The 22,916-nt window shown below is 43.8% G+C and overlaps 1 protein-coding gene across 2 annotated transcripts in view; it reads left to right on the top strand.

Annotated features, from left to right (window-relative positions):
- LOC149437853 (uncharacterized) overlaps nt 1-21,890 on the top strand; it is a 30,986-nt gene extending 9,096 nt beyond the window's left edge. Inside the window, exons 1-6 of one of the 2 annotated variants that reach the window (XM_089660510.1) lie at nt 6,531-6,631; nt 9,190-9,224; nt 12,119-12,498; nt 15,321-15,497; nt 18,265-18,495; nt 20,976-21,890. In XM_089660510.1, coding sequence (XP_089516636.1) covers nt 12,168-12,498; nt 15,321-15,497; nt 18,265-18,495; nt 20,976-21,529 — 1,293 coding nt within the window. In that variant the 5' untranslated portion in view covers nt 6,531-6,631; nt 9,190-9,224; nt 12,119-12,167 and the 3' untranslated portion in view covers nt 21,530-21,890. Of the gene's footprint in view, nt 1-3,542; nt 3,826-6,454; nt 6,632-9,189; nt 9,225-12,118; nt 12,499-15,320; nt 15,498-18,264; nt 18,496-20,975 lie in introns of those variants that run through there. The other variant, XM_089660511.1, reaches the window with a different exon arrangement.
- The last annotated feature ends 1,026 nt before the right edge of the window (nt 21,891-22,916 follow it).

Here is a 22,916-nt window from a genome sequence, read left to right as displayed (position 1 = left end):
CCCTGGGCAATAGGGGATCATGGGGCCCCTGTGTCCTTGCCCAAGCTCAAAAAAAGCTTATAAAAGGTACCAGGGGCATTTCATGGGGCTCCCTACTGACCCAGGGCCCTCGGGCAGTGCCCGAGTTCTCGAATGGTCAGTCCGCCCCTGGGAAGGCTTGTTACATTTTATCAGCTTTTTGCACAAAATTTGTTGCACATTTTTCACAAGGGAATTTTTCTCTATATAATTTGTTATAGATTTTTTAGATATTTCATCTTTTGGATTAGCTATCAGTGAGCAGTGCTGTTCCACATGTATAGATTTCTTCATTTAATGGGATTCCATCAGGAATGGCACCTACCTGTTAGTTTTGTGTTTTTTTCCTCTCTGTGAGTGGTCTAGGGGTTCACAGTACAGTCCTAAAAATTATCATATTATATTTATATGACCTCATGGCTACCTATCCCTGCTGAATACCATCAGGCCTCAATCAGTACAGACATACATGGAAGAAAAATATATTTCAAATATATGTTAAAAATATTCTTCCCAAATATATTGACATATATTTGAAAAACTACAATTTTGGCCATATTCAATATATTTAAAAATATATATTCAATATATATATATATATATATATATATATATATACACTGCACGTTGAAATGTGTTTTTTATATATCACAAACTACATGAAAATATTTTTAAAAATATATATTTTTTAAATATATTCTTCCAATTTTTTTTAACATATAAAAAACAAATTTTAACATATATTTTTACATATATTTGTAAATACATTCCAAAAATGTAGATTTGTATTTTTAAAGGCATACAGTATATTGGAAATGTATTTCTCATATATTTTTCATATATTTTGTAATAAAAACGCAACTCAACATACAGAGTATATATATATATATATATATATATATATATATATATATATATATATATATATGCATATATATATATTTATTGAAATTATTTTGAAATATCTTGAATATGGCCAAAATTGTAGTATTTCAAATATATGTTTCTTCCATATGGGCATTGCAGCTATTTTCATGTTTATTTTTCCTACAGTACATTATTCTAGGCTCCCACATGTAAGTGTTTATGTACAATTTCCATGCATTAGGTGCAGCATGTTTGGGAAGTTCACTCATTTTGATGGGTTGCCCAACATGTGACAATAGCACAAAAGTAGTGCATGAAGATTTAAAAAATATGCCATAGTAAAAATGCATGAAACAGTCCTTTTTGGTACCATTAAGGATGATATTCACAGGTGTGAATGATTACTTAAACCAATCACTATTCATGCCTTGATGGTGCTAAACAATGAAAGAGAAAAATTCCCAGCTCTACTTACCAACCAGTTTGCAACCAATTGAATTGTTTGCGATAAAAACAGGGATTTCGTTTGCACTCATTTGCAAATACATGCCTAAGCTGCAGAACCTCTTCATGGCACCCCAATATTCTGCAGTTTCTAGCTCTGGAACTTTTGAGAGCTTCCATAGTAGAAGCACATGTATCATAATGGACAGACTGAGGGACTGAGGCACCCCTGCTTAAAGGAACATGGGGCTCACTGGACAGCCAGCATACAGCACAATGGCAGCCAAGGTGTCCAGGGCGCCCCCTCACCAGTTTTGGAACAGTACTAAGAAATGGTCACTGCCCTAATCCATAACTGGCCTTCACCGCAAGGAGCACATGGAAGGGTGATGCTTGTCAAACAATAAAAAGAAAAATTCCCAGCTCAACGTACCGACCAGCCTGCAACCAACCGAATTGTCCTGTCTAACAGTTTGCTCTACAAACAGGATTTTAGTTTGCACACATTTGCAAATACATGTGTAAGCTGCAGAGCCTCTTCACGGCACCCAATATTCAGCAGTCTCTATACTCTATACATTTTGAGAGCCTCCATAGTAGAAGCACACGTATCATAATGGATAGACTGAGGGCAGGTGAGCCTGAGGGTGATGGTGATGGGAGAATCGTGCAGGAAATATAAACAAAAAATAAATGAGCGTGACCTGTGACCTGGAAAGAATATAAAATTCTTGGGGTCACGAAAATTCCTTTCTGTAGCAACATGAGGTAAAATAGAAGGCTTATTTGGTTGAATTGAGAAATCAATGGTGGCACCATCACATTACAAAATGCACACATTTTCTGATTTTCTAAAGAAAATTTGTTCGGAATTTGACCCATGTATGGCCTGCATTAGTCTGTTTATCTAGGCCAAGGGGAAGGCAACCTCAACACTCCAGCTGTTGTGGAACTATAAGTCCCATGAGACATTGCAAGACTCTGATAGCTACAGGTATGACTCCCAGAGACTCCCAGAGACAGAAGGATGATGGGATTTGTAGTTTTAGCACAACTGGAGTGCTGAGGCTGCCTACTCTGATAATAAACCAGCAATGTTTAGGGGGAATCGGTTCTGTTCCTGCACCTAGGGCTGTATATAAGTGGGTACCACCTGTCCTCCTGTATGGGTCCAGGCCAGCAGGGGGGCCCAAGCAGCTGGGTCAATTGGATGTGATCAGGGAGGGTGACTGGCATTGTGGGGTGGGCAATTCCCCTCCCCATTGTGGGGTGGGCTCTCTCTGCTGCAACTGAAAGCTGGCTTCTCCTCTCCCTCCCACCACACCAATCACCCTCCCTGTGCACCATATGCTTCCCCCTGCTGCCCAGGCCCCCATGCGCCTCTCACCCCCACAGGGATTTCGGCTTCCCTCCTCTCCTTTCCACTGGCAGCTGCAAGCACACAACAGGTTCCTTCAGGATGGAGAGTGGGGGAAGGGTCTGGTAAATATGGCACATTTACCAGCTGCTTCCTTTCCTGAATGAACTCAATGAGTGATCTGTTTCGAACACTCACAATGTTCATTCATAACTGAAGCATTGTAAGCTGTGTTTATTTGGGAAGGTCCTTTCAGGTTGCCTGTATGGTTTCTAACAGCAGCTCTGCCCACTCCCACAGCTGAATCACGCTGCACTTGTGAGATGCATGGGGCTACCATTCATTCACTCCTACACATCTCATCCCACAGTGCAATTGTGGGTATGGGAACCACAGCGAAACCACATAATCAAAAACACCATGTGGTTTCCCTGCAGCTGCATTTTTTAAAAAGTGCATGGGCTTTTTCCTGCGGGAAACGAAGCACAGCAGTCCATTCAAATGAATGGCCTACCATGCCCGAGCAAATGCGGACCGAATGGACCGAATCAGAGTGTTACACTTAGCTGTGCGCCCTCTGTATGTTTTCCATATTACCAGTTGGAGATGTCCCAGGAACCTCTGCTGCCTGTTTTTCATATCATTTTTTAGTTCACTTTAGGGTGCCAGACAATAATGATATCATGCTGCTTTCACACTGATACTCTTTCTTCCTCGGGTCTGTAGTAAGAGGATAGTTGAGTAACTGTATCCATTTATATTATTCAAACATTAACACTTTTTTTTCTTTTATTAAGTCAGGTGATACTGAGCGTATAGTGACTCCAAAATCATTATATTTTTACTATCGTTTAAGCAAATTCAATCACCACCTCCTCCATACAAGATCGGCATCTTCTCAAGGTCAGCAGAAAGTAATTACTCCTGGCTTATTGACAATCTGAAGGCAGATGACCACACGGGGTCCCTTGACATCAAAGCAGTCTGCATAACGAATAATTATAAAATGTTCAGTTCAGGACTGCAAACATGCTGTTTCGCCATTCTGTATCACACAAAAAAGCAAGGAAGACTCAACATCACCAATGTTGAAGATTCCTTGTATGACAAGGAACTCCAGGACATGGCAAATTTCCTTGGTGAGTGTTCATTATCTTAGGAAACATTTAAGCATTTTCACCTCTGAGTCATCCATGTCTATCTAACCTTCAAGATGTCTATTCAACCTTCAAGATGTCTATTCAACCTTCAAGATGTCTGTCCAACTTTCAAAAACTCTGTCCAATCTTCAAAACCTCTGTCCAACCTTCAAGATGTCTGTCCAACCTTCAAAATATCTGTCCAACCTTCAAAATCTCTGTCTAACCTTCAAAATCTCTGTACAACATTTAAAATCTCTGTCTAACCTTCAAGAAGTCTGTCCAACCTTCAAAATCTCTGTTCAACCTTCACGATGTCTATCCAACCTTCAAGATGTCTGTCCAACCTTCAAAATCTCTGTCCAAACTTCCAGATGTCTGTCCAACCTTCAAAATATCTGTCCAACATTCAAAATCTCTGTCTAACCTTCAAAATCTCTGTCCAATCTTCAAAATCTCTGTCCAAAATTCAAAATCTATGTCCAACCTTCAAGATACCCGGGTCATTACAGCAGAGCTAAATTGTATATATTTTTTAATGCCAACACTCTACAATTGCAAGTTCAAAGTTGTGCCTTCTTCCATACTTGGTCATTTTTGTTACCATTTGCATTACTGATATGTTATATTATCCATTATTATTATTATTATACAGGATTTATATAGGGTTTTGCTCAGTTTGCTCAGCTCTTTACAATATATCCATAGGCCGAGTTTAAGGTGGGGAAATAACGGTGGTGCTACCATCTAAAGGGAGTGATATAATAATCTTGTAGGAAGTTCTCTGTAGGGACTTCCTTGATTTTTTTTAGAAATCCAACATGTAAAAGATGGATTTTCTTACTACCCAATCCTTTCTCTTCTGCTCTTTTATTGGTCAATTGTTTTACTGAATCTAGCTGTCAATCAATGAGAAGGGAGTACACAGGACAAGAATGGTTCTGTGCAGTGATAGTCTGTAATCTTTATGTATATATAAGAGCATCATGACTTACTACCATCAGCATATACAATCTAAATGGGAGAGCCAAACAAACAAATGTCCAAGAGTCCAGAATCTTGAAATTTTAAAATTAGTCCACAGCAGGAAAACACAAAAGCAACAACACGTTTCAGGGATCAAACAAACCCCTGCTTCTTCAGGACTTGGGTTTAACTCCTAAGATGCCATAAGCACCAGGGGTGTATTTACCACAAGGCAAACAAGGCACTTGCCTAGGGTGGTATTTTTTTTAGGGGGGCAGCACCTCCTCTCCAGAAGAAGGAATGAAAGAAGGGATATGGGAATCAGGTGGGATCTGAGAGAGGCTGTGGGCTGCTTCATGATGTATGAAGAGCCTGACTCTTGTTCCCAGGGATGTCTGGAGCTGTGAAGATGAGCGTCTCTCTATTGCCGAGGGGGGAAGGGTAGTGGAAGACTCTCCCAGGTGGGGGGCAGGGGTCTTGTTGGTCAATGTCAGGCCAAGAGTGGGAAGTGGGGGTGTTGGTCAGTGTCCATAGGGGCAGACAATTTTTGTGTTGCCTAGGGCAGCACAAAACCTAAATGTACCACTGATAAGCACCAGGGATAGTTCATAACGGTGTGAAGGTTGAAGAACACTTTGAATCTGTATGACATTTGGGGGTTTATTTACTAAAGTTGAGTCACTCAGAATCTTGTGCACTTCTGCATAGAAACCAATCAGCTTCAAAGTTTTATTGCTAAAGCTTAATTGAACCAGCTTTAGTAAATCCCCCCCATGGTGTTCTGACCCCCAAAATGTATTGGATGTTTGGTGTTTTCCTGCTGTGATCTAATTTTCTCATGAATAGTTTTGGGACATTTGGATGTTTGTTTGGCACTTTCCTTGATTGTATATACTGTATGGGGATTCTCAGCTCTGGGTTACCCCCCTCCCCAACAGATGTCTCTGTTTTGTGGAGAACAGCCAAACCAGAGCTATTGTGACCAGTGGTATTTTGGCTGACCAATATGACATATATTTGATTTATTGACAAATAGACCGTGCACTTTGCACAGCAGTGCAGTTGCTCCACAGCTTAGTAAATGAGCAGAAGCTCTGATGACTTCCATCATCCAATCACAAAAAAATGCTGTTTTTTCTTTTCCGTGCCTGTGATTGGGTATTTTTTGTGAACTGAAGCTTCTCCTCATGTACTAAGCTCTGGAACAACTGCATTTGTAAAGTGCACAGTCTGGTTGTCTTTAGTAATCAAGCCCACTGTATTCTAACTCCTGAAATGTGTTGGATGTTTGGTGTTTTCCTGCTGCACACTAATTTTCTTATTAAAACACTTTTGGACTTTTGTTTGGTGCTCTATTTTAGACTGCATATATGGGGGTTCCCATCTCTGGGTTACCCCACTTTCTAATGGGTACCCCTGTTTTGTGGAGAACTCCTAAACTAGAGCTATTGTGTCCAAGGGTTATTTGAATGACCCACTGAAAATGGAATACCAGCGAGCCATCCTCACTTTTCTGTAGGCTACCATCTGTGATATTCCAGGGCTGGACCTATCCAATGTCCCAGATCAGGTGTCCCATTTTGTTCAGAACTGAGCTGCATGCTAATAACTTTGTTTTCTATTTCTTTCTGAATGGAATAAAACATTTGTTTCTCTATTGCAGGAAAAGAAAATGTGATTGTAGTAGCTGATGATTTGAACAGCAACGGGCCTGAAGATAAGGAACGGATTCTGAAATTCCAGCCCCATATTCATACCTTTGCTAACGATTTGTTCTTATTCAAGGAAAAGGAGAAACACAGAGAAAACCTGGAGAAAATAGGAGCAATCATACAGAGAAGTGAGTTTTCAGACATAAATCATTCATACTGTTTATATAAACCGATACATCCTACTGCCAGAATATCTCATCTGCTCTATGATATTGGAAAAAACCATTGGAAGGGGTGAGTGCAGTGATTTCAGTGGGATTGATTGTGATGCAAGATTTTGGAAAAATTAGCCCCAATTAGTCATACAAAAGCAAATTCCCTATTGTAGCCTAACCTCCTAAAGAGCCGCCGATGAACTTTGTTCCATTCCCCCAGTTAAAGCACACACAGCCAGGCACACAGCATCTTTTACTCTTTTACTGGCTTCAAGGTACAGTCTAGGGGTGTCTTTTTAGGGTTTTATTGGAATGTTGAACTTGGATGGGGTGATGGCAGCATAGGATTCCTCAAAACTAATGAACCAAACACCCTGAGGACGCCTTAAAGTGTTACTAAACCCCAGACCCTGCATTCACTATATCCGATCTCCCCGGAACCTGCATTCAGTATATCAGCTCTCCCCGGGCGCTGCATTCACTATATCCACTCTCCACAGACCCTGCATTCATTATATCCGCTCTCCCTGGACCCCACATTCACTATATCCGCTCTTCCCGGACCCCGCATTCACTATATCCGCTCTCCCCGGACCCTGCATTCACTATATCCGCTCTCCCCGGACCCCGCATTCACTATATCCGCTCTCCCCGGACCCTGCACTCACTATATCCACTCTCCCCGGACCCCGCATTCACTGTATCTGGTCTCCCCGGACCCCGCATTCACTATATCCGCTCTCCCTGGACCCTGCATTCACTATATCCGCCCTCCACGGACCCCGCATTCACTATATCCACTCTCCCCAGACCCCTCATTCACTATATCTGCTCTCCACGGACCCCGCATTCACTATATCCACTCTCCCCAGACCCCGCATTCACTATATCCACTCTCTCCGGACCCCGCATTCCCTATATCCGCTCTCCCCGGACCCTGCACTCACTATATTTGCTCTCCCTGGACCCTGCACTCACTATATCAGGTCCCCCACAGAACATGGAAGTGCAATTAGTTTAGTAAATATAAACTGCTAAATACCTTTTCTCATCAGCAGTATACAGCAGTCTTGTGACTTCTATCAGTGTCCAGCAGAGCTTGTAGGAGGAGTTTTCATTCTGCTGTAACAGGCCTCCCTGTTCTGCAGGTGTAAATACTCATTGAGTCTTTGGATGCAGGAATTGGCTGGTATTCTTACCTTTTCAGTCATTTTAGCAGGCTTCCTCCACATCATGCCACCATTCCCTAGAAGCCTCTTCTCTTTGGTGCTCCAGCCAGTGGTCATACTCCGACCTCATCATAGATAGTGCAGGACCTGTGGTCCTGCATTGTGTGTGACTACAGCTATGGCTGACCCTCAACCCGGCTCATCAAAGAGAAGAGTTGAGTGCTGGAAGCCTGTCAGAGTGAGGAATAGGATTACCAATACACCTTATTCCTTACCCAAAAAAACCTAATGAGCATTTATTCCTTGCCGTGTGCGCTCTCTGTATATTACTCTTTTATGAAAAAGCTCCTCCTATGACTACAAACACTGGGCAAGCTGAGCCTTAAATCTTCACACAACATAGGTCTACACAGGACATCGAGAGCTGGACATTCCACTTACATGGCCCCTAGTGGAACCCGGAACCACTAAGGTCTGACTTCTGTTTCCTGCATCTTTTCTTCTTTCTTTTTTTTTGCTTCCAATCAATTCACTACTCCTTTTCTGAACTCACCTCTACCTTGCATACCCTCTACACTACCTTTCTTGCATCCCTCTCCAGATCATCGGGATCCCCGGGTAACATTTGACCTTTCCTTTGCGCTCCCCTTGCCTCCCTTCCTTCATTCCTGCCCTTTCTTCTGTATTTCTTCATTCCTAACTTAAACCTCGGCTTTCTCATTTGCCCCCCCCCCCCCTGATTTCATCATTCCTTTGTATTGGTAGATCTCCCTATTTCACAATCCCCTCTTCTCTTCCCCTTTTCCAACACCTTTCCCTCTATACACCCATTGCTTTTTCTATACTTTTATTCAGCCCCCGGTTACATATCTACGTTTATTACTTACACTTATCCTTATCGGTAGGCTGGTGGCAGATATTCAGGTGACATCAACAAACATCCTACGTACCCAGCATTAGAATTCCATCACTCATGCTATAACCTCATCTTCTCTCTCTAAATCTTCGTCTATAATCATTAACAACTTATCTTTCTCCCCTACATCTGCCCTCTTCTAACCACTTTTACACTTAGACCTCCCTATCTGCTCGGGTGCAGAAATCTTCCAGCCTGATGACACACAAAGTTTCTTAAGCACCGGGCATATCTATATCTATATTTTGTGGTTGAAGATTGAAGTGATTCCTTTAGCCTCATCCCAACTGGTGCCCTTGTTTAGTGGAGAGCTGTCAAACCAGAGTTCTGAGCGCGCTTTTGAGCCAAGAATTAAACATCAGCTTTAACATTGTAGAACAAGCCAAAATTGTATTTGCTTGCTGAGGTTGCCGTGTTATTGATCGTTCTGTGTTTGTCCATATTAGGTGCGAGGAAATCTTCTTCAAAAGGATACGGACCTGTATGTATCAGACTTCAGCCTTTTTATTTATAAGGACTCTAAATTGCAGTGTGATGAGATTATGATAAAGAACAGAATTCATTCAGATATTTAATGCAGGACATCAAAGTGCAGTGCTACCCATCCCTGATAAACACATTCAGGCCCCATTTAGTACAGAAATGCCAGACAAAAGCAGTCATTCAGGAAGATTGCTGCCATTTTTTATATTTCTTTCCTTTTATTAGCCTGGGTTCCCACATGTGTGGGTGTATGCACGTTTTACATGTGTGTCCACAGACAAAAATTCTTTTCTTTGAGAGCTCTCCAGCCCTCCTGGTGTAGTACCTCAGACCTCAGATGAATTCTCCTCTTCACCGAGCTGCCTGAGGGAATCCCTGAGCAAAGGGGACCCAGAAACTGTCACTATAGCCGAGCAGCTCCAGATGAGGAGCTAATTGGGCTGACCACCTGACTGCCCTCTCCAATTATCTGACCCAGGGTTACTCACTCAGTCCTCTCCTGTAAGCTTGTGGGTTGGTAGCTCCCTTCAGGTCTTACACTAAGCTGCCTCTTTCCCAGGCTGTCCTCTCTCAGGGGATGGTTGAGGCTGAGAGATCCTCCCTTCCAGCTCCTGTCTGCAGATAGGCCCCTCTCCTGGGCTCCCTTCCAGGCACCACACTCCAGCCTTAACTCCATCTTCCAGCTGACACTACTCCTAATGCTGATCAGGCTCTGCTCATATTTAAGGGCTGTCCTAGCCCCATGCTAAGCCTCTTGCTTGGGGATTGGCCAAGATCCCTTAAGTATGCAGATCAGCCCCTCCTCATCCCCCCACTGCCTTCTAGAAACTTTTCAAGTATCAAGATATCAAGTAGCAGGGAACTGATCTGTAGAGCCCTCAGTCATGTCCTAAAAATGACTTGGGTGACTCATACCCAGGCTGCCTCATCCGCGGCTGATATTCAGCCTCAAACTAAAGACTTAGCTAGTTCCCCCTGGCTAGCTAGAGGGTTGATACACATGTGTTAGGTGGAGCATCTTTGGGAAGCCCATTTATTTCAATTGGCTGCCCAACATGCAACAACTACACCAAAGTAGTGCATGCACCTTTTAAAAATGTTCCACATCAAAGTGCATGATTCTTTGTTATGATGCTTTTGATGCACTGCAATGTACAAGGGTTAAGAAGGTGCATTGGTGATAGGAATCAGCGTATGTCTGTAGCCCCTGTCCTCATTATTTTCCTCACTAGGCCCACTACTGGCCGGAGTGCTGGCTACTGGCAAAACATGGGCCCAGAATTGACAATTTCCTTCCTCCCAAGCCAAGTCAAACAAAATAAATGTAGCAGTGCCTCACTGTGAATGGAAATAATGGGCAACATTAAAGTGGATCTGTATTGAGGAAGCTGTGCCCATAAAGAAGCCAGACAGAAAGAACTAGTCACCAGTATTTGCTGAGTTCTACGTGCAGCTGATCTTTTCCCTATTATTGGTTTACCATGATTCGTGGTTTACTGTGCCTCTTTGTGGAGGTGGCCATCTTGGTAGAGGCAGGGCTTTGCTTCCTCATGTCAGAGCTCCCCTTCCTTTCCCCTGATGACTGGTAATCTGGTTATTGGTGGGGCAATGACAGAGATGGAGGAAGTACAGATCCACAGAACAGAAACAGGAGAATCCTTGCACTACAGCTACTCAGGTGTATCTTTCTATCCAGCAAGGAGAACAGAGAGCAGCATGAGAACGATCTCACAAATCTCACATACAGTATATATAATGCCAGCACTCTACAGTAGTTGCAAGTTCCACAATTTATCTTTTGGACTGTATAGACAGAGATTCTCAAATTTGGGTTATCCCCCTTCCCAAAGGGTGCCCCTACGTTGTGTAGAGCAGCCAAAACAGAGCTATTGTTCCCCGTGGTAATTTGACTGACCTGCCAAACATTTGTATCCAACTCCTCATTTTCCCCTTTCTCTAGGCTATCATCAGTGTAGAGCAACATCAGAGTCTGGGACAAGGTGTTCCATGCTGCTTAAATTGAGCTACATGCTAAAAACGTTAAACAACAAATAAAGGAGCCCTTGATCTGAGGAAGGGGCAAGTCCCTAAAACATGTTATCATGATGACTGGCTTCTCTCCTTGGTTTGACATGGCTTGAGTGCTCTCCTACGCTTCCAGTTTGCCCTCACCTGCCTTTGTTCAGGTGGTTTCTCACCAGGTGTATGACATTACAACCAGATCTGGGTCACGTTATCTCCGGCAAATGTGCCATTTTAGTGATCCCAGCGGCTGCCATCCACATACTCTTCTCATTGTCCTGAGGCTCCTGGGCTGATCAACATACTGTTGGGTCCAGGATCATGTGTCATCCCCCAGCTTCTGGGAATATGTGTTTCTCCTCTCCACTGGCTTGGTGATGTATTAATCTGGGCACTCCTACATGTCATGTTTTTAACCCAATATTAAAATGTATTTCGATTTTATCTGTTCCTGGGATTGTGATTTTATTGACTTCCACAGGGTTGGGAGCGATCTCACAAATCTCACTCCAAATCTGGTGCGACAATGTTGCAGTGTCTTAGATGACCTCACACTGCATGTAAACAGCAGTGAGACCATGGAATAGAAGTTCCTAGGTACAGGAAATGCACTGATATTTTTCAGATGGAATTCTAGATAAAAAACAAAGGTTTTCATGGTCTGCTGATGCACAGTTAACACTACTAGAAGATTTCTATAACACAGCAAACTTTTTGAGTTCAGATCCACGTTAGGTGCAGGACAATGATGTCATCAAGCTGCTTTGACACTGATATCATTTCTTCTCCAAGTTTGTAGTAGGAAGATAATTTAATAATTGTATCCATTCATATTATTCAAACATTAACATATTTTTTCCCTTCATATAGTTTGGTGATACTGAGCATCGTGACACAATAAACAATTCTAAAGGGAAACATGAGGGGCTTTATGCCGCTGGTTCTACATCAGGGCAAATCAAGTAAGCCAAGTCCATCACCACTTCAGCCATACCAGATCGGCATTTTCTCAAGGTCAGCAGAAAGCAGTTACACATGGCTTGTTGATAGCCTGAAGGAAGATGATCACACGGGATCGCTTGACATCAAATCAGTCCGCATAACTAATAATAATAACACGTTCAGTTCAGCACTGCAAACATGCCGGTTCGCTATTCTGTATCACACGCTAAACCACGGACGACTCAACATTACCAATGATGAAAATTCCTTGTATGACAATGAGCTCCGGGACATGTCAAATTACCTTGGTGAGTGCTCACTGTCCTAGCAAAAATGTAAGTAAGTCTTCACCTCCCCATGTCTATCCAGCACTCTTCAGTAGTTGCAAATTCAAAATTATTATTATACAGGATTTATATAGCACCAACAGTTTGTACAGCACATTACAAAATGAATGGAGACATTACAGTTACAATACAACTTGATACAAGAGGAATAGGAGGGCCCGGCTCTTTAGAGCGTACAATCTAGGAGGAAGGGTTGAGTGATACAAAAGGTAATAGCTGTGGGGGGGGTGAGCTGATGGAGGAAATAAATGGCGGTTTACTAGGTAGAAGCAGGATAGGCTTCTTTAAAGAGAAAGGTTTTCAGGGATTGTCTAAAGGTGGATAGATTAGGAGATAGCTGGACAGATTGGGGTAGGGAGTTCCATAGGATGGAAGAAGCTCGGGAGAAGTCCTGGAGCCAAACATGGGAGGAGGTGACACGGGAACTAGAGAGCAGAAGGTCTTGGGAGGATCGAAGAGAGTGGTTTGGCTGATATTTTGAGACCAGGTTGGTGATGTAGCTGGGGGCAGAGTTGTGGATGGCTTTGTATGTTATTGTTAGTGTTTTGAATTTTATTTGTTGGGCGAGTGGAAGCCAGTGGAGGGATTGGCAGAGAGAGGTGGAGGACACTGAATGGAGGCCAGTGGAGGGATTGGCAGAGAGGGGTGGAGGACACTGAGTGGAGATCAGTGGAGGGATTGGCAGAGAGGGGTGGAGGACACTGAATGGAGGTCAGTGGAGGGATTGGCAGAGAGGGGTAGCAGATACTGAACAGTTGGTAAGGTGGATGAGCCTGACAGCAGTATTCATGATGGACTGGAGGGGGGTGGCCTATGTAAAGGTAAGCCAATGAGGAGGGAGATACAGTAGTCGAGGTGAGAGATAAAAGAGATAATCAGGGAGTGAATTAGGAGCTTTGTGGTGTCATTAGTTAAGAGGGGGTGTATTCTGGAGATGTTGCGAAGGTTGAGGCTGCATGATTTGGACAGGGATTGGATGTGGACCTGATAGTTCAGATTCCAGAGTTATCCCTAGCACCCTGACATGCAGAGATGGGTTTATAGTGGTGCTATTGATCCTGACCGAGAAATCAGGGGAAGAGGCACATGGGGGAGGAAATATTATGAGCTCAGTTTTGGATAGTTTGAGTTTTAGGAAGTGGTGTGACATCCAGTCTGATATGTCTGTTAGTAAATCGGTGATATGTGAGGAAACGGATGGGGTGAGCTGAGGAGTAGAAAGATAGATTTGTGTGTCATCAGCATAGAAATTCTGCATGCTTCCATACTTGTGAGGGTGTCAAACTGGCGGCTGTCAAGCTGTTGTGAAACTACAAGTCCCATCATGCTTCTGCCTTTGGGAGGCATGCTTGCAACTGTCAGTGTTGCAATGCCTCATGGGACTTGTAGTTTGGCAACAGCTGGAGGGCCCTCAGTTTGACACCCCAGATTTAGAGGGAGGTAATGAAGGTGGTAATCATTTCCTCAGAGGAAGTCCTCTGTAGGAATTTCCTTCATCCTTTGTCAGAAACCCAACATGTAATAAATTGATTTTATTTCTCCCTGCTGTTTCATCAGTCAAGTCATCAGTCTTGCATCAGGACCCTTTATGTAAATATAAGAGCAGCATGACAAACGTCCAAGAGTCTAGAATTGGAAAATTATAAAATGTGTCCACAGCAGGAAAGAACAAAACAGTCTCCATGTTCCCAGGGTCAAATACGCTCCCCCTTCTTTAAGGCTCAGGTTTGAAAGTGGGAAGACTTTTAAGATGACAACCACCAGGGATAATTCATAATGGTATGAAGGATGAAGTACACCTTGAATCTCTATGGCATATGATGGTCTGACTCCATTTTAAGTGTCACAACTGCTGTGCCCTAATGTTATTATTTATAGATTTTGGACTCTTGGACCTTTGTTTGGCGCTCTCTTTTAGACTGTATAGACAGAGATTCTCAACTTTGGGTTATCCCCCTTCCCAAAGGGTGCCCCTACGTTGTGTAGAGCGGCCAAAACAGAGCTATTGTTCCCTGTGCTAATTTGACTGACCTGCCAAACATTTGTATCCAACTCCTCGTTTTCCCCTTTCTCTAGGCTATCATCAGTGTAGAGCAACATCAGAGTCTGGGACAAGGTGTTCCATATTGTTTAAATTGAGCTACATGCTAAAAATTTTAAACAACAAATAAAGGAGCCCTTGATCTGAGGAAGGTGCAAGTCCCTAAAACATTGTATCATGATGACTGGCTTCCCTCCTTGGTTTGATATGGCTTGAGTGCTCTCCTACACTTCCAGTTTGCCCTCACCTGCCATTGTTCAGGTGGTTTCTCACCAGGAGTATGACATTACAACCAGATCTGGGACACATTATCTCTGGGAAATGTGCCATTTTAGTGATCCGAATGGCTGCCATCCACACACTCTTCTCATTATCCTGAGGCTCCTGGGCTGAGCAACCTACTTTTGGGTCCAGGATCATGTGTCATCCCCCAGCTTCTGGGAATATGCGTTTCTCCTTTCCACTGGCTTGGTGATGTATCAGTCTGGGCACTCCTACATGTCATGCTTTTTAACCCAATATTGAAATGTATTTCGATTTTATCTGTTCCTGGGATTGTGATTTTATTGGCTTCCACAGGGTTGGGAGCGCTCCTTTATTGTTTTGTGCTAATGTCTCATTGCTGGTCGGATTAGTTGTTGGAGCTGCTCATGCTGAGGTCATCCACATATCCTCTGGAACCTCAAGGTGTTTTCTATTTTGTACTGAGTGTAAAAAAAAACTATTTTTTTCTTTATTCCAGGAAAAGAAAATGTGATTGTAGTAGCCGATGACTTGGGGAGCAGCGGGCCTGAAGATAAGGAACGGATATTCGAACACCAGCCCAGAATTCATGAGTTTGCAAAGGATTTGTTCCTATTCACAGAACACAAGAAAGCCAAAGCAAACCTGAAGACAATAAGAGAAATGATATGGAAATGTGAGTTTTCAGACAGAATTGTTTTTAAATCTGTATTTATATAGCTAGATACAGTGTCCTCCATCCTACTGCCAGAATATCTCATCTGCTCTATGCTACTGGATAGGGGTGAAGTAGTCATTTCATTGAAATTGATTTTAACATCAAAATTTGCAATTTTGCCTTCACTGGAATTTTGCCACAATTAGCCAAGAAGTTGATGTAGGTGAAATTCAACTGAAAAAAAAAGAAAACAACTTTCCCATATTGCTTGTTAAAGTGTTCTTTGTATCTGGCGGGTATTTTTATGTATGTTATTTCACATTTTATTAGGAGAAAAATACTCTGAAAAAATGTTTTTTAAAAATGTTAAAAGAACAGCAGATGAATAATATCTGACTTTGATGTGTTTTGATATCTACACACATGCAATGCAAAGTGCAATATAACAGGCATTGCAGTGCAAATGTATGTCTGTCACATTGATGTTGTTCCAGCCTATAGGAGCTTCCCCAACCTTCAGGAGCCATTAAAAGCCCATTGCACCCTTAACCTCTTTCCCATTGGTCATTAAAAGAAATCTTAAAGCCTGAACCTAGGGGAGGCATTTCATGGGCTCGCTGATCATGTGATCACTGTGATTATCTGTCACAGTGATCACATGATCAATATGTCTGTCTGATCAATGCCTGATCACCTGTCTCTGAACAGTGGTCACAATGCTGAGGGCATACAAGAGTAAGGCCCACCTCTGTACTGTCACATGGCTGGATTATCAGGACCTGGACCACCTGCTGGAGGCGCTGTGGATTCCAGAGCAGAAGGTCATAGTTCTGTTCTCCACCAGCAGGTATCTCCCAGCAGCCATCATACTCCGGGAATCAGTCATCACCTGATGTTGGCTACTGGGAGGGTATTTAGTTCCTCCATTACTGCTAGCCAGATACTGCTTGCTATTGATCCTGACTATGATTCCTGATTGAGCCTGCTTTTTCCTTGTACCTACATCTTGTACCTTGCTTTGTACCTGATCCCAGTCTTGGTTCCCCCTTCCTATCTGTTTCTTACACCTTAAGTTTTACCCTGTTCATCAGTGCTTCCCATTCTGTATGTATTGTATATAGTTAGCTTGCTAGTTAGGCTTTCTGTAACCCAGTTAGGTTGCTAATTGGGTATTTTATCGCTTGATTTAAAATTCACTTATTTCTCGTATTTGCTGTGTTTTCTGTTTGCTGGTGTTTGGATTGGTTTTGTTTCATTGTTAATAAGCGTATTTAAAGGATAAGTTCACCTTTTGTAACATGTTACACCCATATTCAGTGTGTAACACGTAACACGTTACGAATGGACCAGTCTCTGCTCCCCCCGATCCCCATTGTGACAGCTAGCAGAGGAATCCCCCCCACTAGCTGTCCCAATTTAAAAAAAATTAGGCCATGTGGGGCTCCGCCCACCTGGCCACATCACTCAATCACAGCATTCTGTGAATGAAACAACTACAAGTTCCGGCAGCCTTTGCAGCTGTCGGCTTGTAGTTCTCAATGAATTATCATGGCACTGGGGTAGTTCATTGAGTCTTCCTGTCAGTAATTATCTCCTTGCCCATATGGAATGTACAGGCACACAGATACACTGTCAGGTCTGCAGGAGACCTGCATGGCACCAGCGATCATCTGATCACTGGTGCAATACTTTAGAGGTTCCAGAAACAAAAAATAATAAATGCAAATTTTTTTACCTGCAATATAATGTTCATTTATCATTTTTTTTTTTAAAATGTGAACTTATTCTTTAACCTCCCTGGCAGTATGATTATTTCAGATTTTTGGTGCTGAAAGCGGTACCATTTTTTTGCATGGAAATATGTATTTGTTTTATTGTCGGCCTGTAATTTTTAGGATTAACTCCCTGAAATCTGTCCGAACAAGAGTCTAGTAAACATCCCGGGGAGGATAAAACTTGAAACATGAAATCATAAATTATATTATAATAAATAATCATAAAAAATAATAATATAATAATAATAAATGTAATTCAATAATATAATCAAACAAAAAACACTGAAATGTGAAATATAGCGCCAAGTTCGCACATCGCTGAGCAAAGTCGCAGAATCGTTTTCAGTGTCTGATGAGGAATTTCCCCCACAAATCATTATCACTCAATTCTGCAAGTGGTTCTGATTTACTATCGCTGTTCTCTAGCCGGTCTAAAACCGCGTCTGACCTAAAGGGACGCTTTTTGGACGCCATGGACGTTTCTCAGTTTCCAGGCAGAAAGAACAGTAACAATGCAGGCAGGGCGCCGGACAAAGCACTCGGGACAAAATGTATGTGAAATTGTTTGATACAGGAATGTTTTACTATGTAATATGCGCTTATTAGAAAATGACAGTTTATAAAATTTTTAAATTTGCTGCCGGTTCCGGCCCCCGTACATCCCGACGCTCGCAGGGGACGGAACCTGGAAGTTTGATGCCGGCATCAGCCGGAGGAGATGGTCGGGGACGCTGCAGGGGAGCGAAGGACAAGGTAAGCACTGCAGGGAATCCCTGAGCAACACCGCAGGGTATTCCTGAGTGTAGCTCGGGGTTACCGCTTCTGGTACTGAAACTCTACCCCGAGCTACACTCGGGAATACCTCCAGGAGGATTAAACACACACAGTCTGGTTTTCTGTTTCCTGAGAGCAGCTACACTGATCTGGCCATGCCTGCTACTGGACGCCTGCTTTCAGTATCCCTGATACAGATCGATACATTTGATTCTTTCTTCTTTCCTTTCATTTAGGTAAATATAAACAAAATGGCCCGGACAAAAAACATCAAGCAGCACCTCCCAGAGAAAGGGAATCCTCCATGAAAAATGATGGATCTGCTGACAGTTATAAGAACAAAACACCACCAAAGCCTGCGGTCTCCCAGGATTCTCCATCTTCATATTCAGGATCTGTTGGTTATCAGACTCAGAACACTGATACTGCAGAACCGGAATCCAAGAGATCCAGGACATTATCGTCCGGTAAGAAAACCAATTTTATGGTAGTAAAACGTGATCTGCCAGAATCGGCCAATGTCTATTTATGTTGTGAAATATGAAACACAAATGGCAGCTTCAGATGTATGGAAGTTCAGTTTTAGGTGAAAGAACAAACTCACAGATGGGTATTGCTGACCAGGCTGTTTATGACGGGACATTTACAGAATCAAATGACTCAAATTCCCTTTTTAGCTCATCTGCTTTTTGTCAAATGCATCTTAAAGTGTTACTAAACCCACAACAGTACAATCAGTCTGTAGATGCAGGAAAGCATGCTTGTTATACTCACTGTGGAAAATAAGGGGTTAATCCTCTACATTGTGTAAAAATGCTGTTTGATCCTGTCTTCTCTGATCCTCCCCTTCTTCCAGTGCCTTGCTCTCCTGATAAGACATATTGTGTGGAGACACTTTGCACATGCTCAGTTTTTTGTGTATTGCTAGATTGTTTTTATTTTCTAGGGAGAGTGCATGTGATCAGCACAGGGCCAATCAGCACTCTCCAGACACAGATCATGGGTTCTGTATCCTCCTAGAGCAAAATGAAAACTCCTCCTACCAGCTTTAACATGTACTCTGCTGATAGAAGTCACAAGACTGTTCTAATTGCTGATGGGAAAAGGGATTTAGCAGTTTCCATGTTCTGTGTACTGTGTGAGACCGGATATAGTGAATGCAGGGTCCGGGGAGAGAGGATATAGTGAATGCAGGGTCCGGGGAGAGCGGATATAGTGAATGCGGGGTCCGGGGAGAGCAGATATAGTGAATGCTGGGTCCGGGGAGAGCGGATATAGTGAATGCGGGGTCCGGGGAGAGCGGATATAGTGAATGCGGGGTCCGGGGAGAGCAGATATAGTGAATGCAGGGTCCGGGGAGAGCGGATATAGTGAATGCAGGGTCCGGGGAGAGCAGATATAGTGAATGCGGGGTCCGGGGAGAGTGGATATAGTGAATGCGGGGTCCGGGGAGAGCGGATATAGTGAATGCGGGGTCTGAGGAGACCGGATATAGTGAATGCAGGGTCCAGGGAGAGCGGATATAGTGAATGCAGGGTCCGGGGAGAGCGGATATAGTGAATGCGGGGTCCGGGGAGAGCGGATATAGTGGATGCGGGGTCCGGGGAGAGCGGATATAGTGAATGCGGGGTCCGGGGAGAGCGGATATAGTGAATGCGGGGTCCGGGGAGACTGGATATAGTGAATGCGGGGTCCGGGGAGAGTGGATATAGTGAATGCGGGGTCCGGGGAGAGCAGATATAGTGAATGCAGGGTCCAGGGAGAGGGGATATAGTGAATGCGGGGTCCGGGGAGAGCGGATATAGTGAATGCGGGGTCCGGGGAGAGCGGATATAGTGAATGCAGGGTCCGGGGAGAGCGGATATAGTAAATGCAGGGACTGGGGAGAGCGAATATAGTGAATGCGGGGTCCGGGGAGAGCGGATATAGTGAATGCGGGGTCCAGGGAGAGAGGATATAGTGAATGCGGGGTCCAGGGAGAGAGGATATAGTGAATGCGGGGTCCGGGGAGAGAGGATATAGTGAATGCGGGGTCCGGGGAGAGCGGATATAGTGAATGCAGGGTCCTGGGAGAGTGGATATAGTGAATGCGGGGTCCGGGGAGAGCGGATATAGTGAGTGTGGGGTCTGGGGAGACCGGATATAGTGAATGCGGGGTCCGGGGAGAGAGGGTATAGTGAATGTGGGGTCCGGGGAGAGCGGATATAGTGAGTGTGGGGTCCGGGGAGAGTGGATATAGTGAATGCAGGGTCCGGGGAGAGCGGATATAGTGAATGAGGGGTCCGGGGAGAGCGGATATAGTGAATGCAGGGTCCGGGGAGAGTGGATATAGTGAATGCGGGATCCGAGGAGAGCGGATATAGTGAATGAGGGGTCCGGGGAGAGCGGATATAGTGAATGAGGGGTCCGGGGAGAGCGGATATAGTGAATGCAGGGTCCGGGGAGAGCGGATATAGTGAATGCGGGGTCCGGGGAGAGAGGATATAGTGAATGAGGGGTCCGGGGAGAGCGGATATAGTGAATGCAGGGTCCGGGGAGAGTGGATATAGTGAATGCGGGGTCCTGGGAAAGCAGATGTAGTGGATGCCGGGTCTGGGGAGAGCAGATATAGTGAATGCAGGGTCCAAGGGGACCAGATATAGTGAATGCGGGGTCCAAGGGGACCAGATATAGTGAATGCGGGGTCCGGGGAGACCAGATATAGTGAATGCGGGGTCCGGGGAGAACGGATATAGTGAGTGCAGAGTCTTGAGTTTAGTAACACTTTAAGATGAACAATCCCCATCTATGGCTGCCTAGCAAATACGTGAGATTTAATTACTTTCTCACCGGGCAAATTCTGACACTTCTCGCATGTAAAGATCAATTTGTTTTCTGCTAAAAAATTACTTAGAACCCCAAACATATATATATATATATATATTTTTTTTTTTTTTTTTTATTGCAGAACACCAATTCAAGAAATTATCCAGTGGCCAAACCAATCCCATGAAAGAAAAATATGATCTGCCAGAAGATCTCCATCCTGACTTGATCAACAAGAAATTGCAACAGAAAAACCAAGAACTAGAGAACAGAGTCAAGTCATTGACTTTAGACAAAGATAGGGCAGTAGAAGAGATGAAGAAAATCATTCAGAGGGAAGAACTAAATTTCAGTGGGCATAGAAAGGAGATAGGGGAGAGAGAAAATGTGTTACAACAGCAAGAAACCCAAAGAAAAGAGATAGGACTGGATATATTATCCCAGGAGGGAGGGGAAGGGGCACATGGCCATGAGACTCTACCCAGAAGGCAGGAGACGTTCCCAGACAAAGGAAATCATTTGAAAGAACATCTGCAGGAAACAGCAGGTTCAAGTTGTCTCAAGGATATGAATATGGATGAGCTAATACCCAAAATTCAGAAAATTATAAATGAGAAGGATCTGATGATAGAGAGGCTGAGCAAGGAGAAATATGAAATTCTTGGGAAATGCACATGCCAAAAAAGTGAAAAGTAAAGTAGATATAGTGGGTGTTACCACAACCCAGACCTTTGAACTTTGGGGAAACAGCCAAACACCACTGCAACACCCAGATGAAATTCCCATAAGGGAACAATTTTTTTCTGTGAAATCATCACTATATACATCCATTCCGTCCATCCCGTCCTGATAATTACAAAGCTCAGTCACACGGTCCAGCCCTGCATGGCAGAGGAGGAGACAATATTTTGTGCTGCTTCAGTTAAAGATTAAAAGTTGTTGACAATAAAGTCCCCTCTGGATGATCAATGTACTATGGAGGGATTTTATCAAACTTTGTATCAGATTCCTACCCTACCTTGCTCTGAATAAACAGCTGTTTTCTTGTATAGATTAATTCTGAATGAGAGGTCTGGTTCATTGTAATCACCTGGTGCACGCTGAGTGTTCTGATGAGAAAATGACACAGTTACTATAAAACCTGTATTATTCATAGTTACATAGTTAGTCTGACTGAAAAAAGACAAAAGTCCATCCAGTTCAACAAAAAAAAAAGTTATAATCCTTCTGTCACGATCAGGGGTCAGGCTCAAAGACCAGTTGTTATAGCATTGGAAAGGCTTACCTGAACCAGCAGGATGGGTACACAGGTAGGTCACTGTGGCGGAGGAGTGGGATCACCTGAGGTGCGGAATCTAATCCCAATCGGTGTTCACCAGAGCTCCTAATGGTGGAGATGGATTTGGCTGCGTGTTGGCACCAGATCGCGGTCTCCGGGATCACCCCACCAGGAGGTGAGCAAGAGGTGGTCCGGTAGCGTATGAACAGGTAAGGATCAAACGGAAGCGTGGTCAGTAAACAAGCCAAGGTCAGGAAGGAACAATCGCAGGTTGGGATCAGGCAGAAGCATAGTCGGGAACAAGCCCAGGTCGGTAATGAGCAGTCGCAGGTTGGGATCAGGCAGAAGCGTAGTCCAGAACAAGCCAAGGTCGGTAAGGAGCAATCTCAGGTTGGGATCAGGCAAAAGCATAGTCGAGAACAAGCCAAGGTCGGTACGGAGCAGTCGCTGGTTGGGATCAGGCAAAAGCGTAGTGGAGAACAAGCCAAGGTCGGTAAGGAGCAGTCTCAGGTTGGGATTAGGCAGAAGCATAGTCGAGAACAAGCCAAAGTCAGTAATGAGCAGTCACAGGTTGGGATCAGGCAGAAGCGTAGTCGAGAACAAGCCAAAGTCAGTAATGAGCAGTCACAGGTTGGGATCAGGCAGAAGCGTAGTCGAGAACAAGCCAAGGTCGGTAATGAACGGTCGCAGGTAAGGATCAGGCAGAGGCGTAGTCGAGAACAAGCCAAGGTCGGTAAGGAGCAGTCGCAGGTTGGGATCAGGCAAAAGCGTAGTGGAGAACAAGCCAAGGTCGGTAAGGAGCAG

The sequence above is a fragment of the Staurois parvus genome, unplaced genomic scaffold (genome assembly GCF_062004578.1).
Source record: "Staurois parvus isolate SC_StPar_1 unplaced genomic scaffold, SC_StPar_1.0 ptg001252l, whole genome shotgun sequence".
In the NCBI taxonomy this organism is placed as follows: Eukaryota; Metazoa; Chordata; class Amphibia; order Anura; family Ranidae; genus Staurois; species Staurois parvus.
This window is presented reverse-complemented; position numbering and strand designations above follow the sequence as displayed.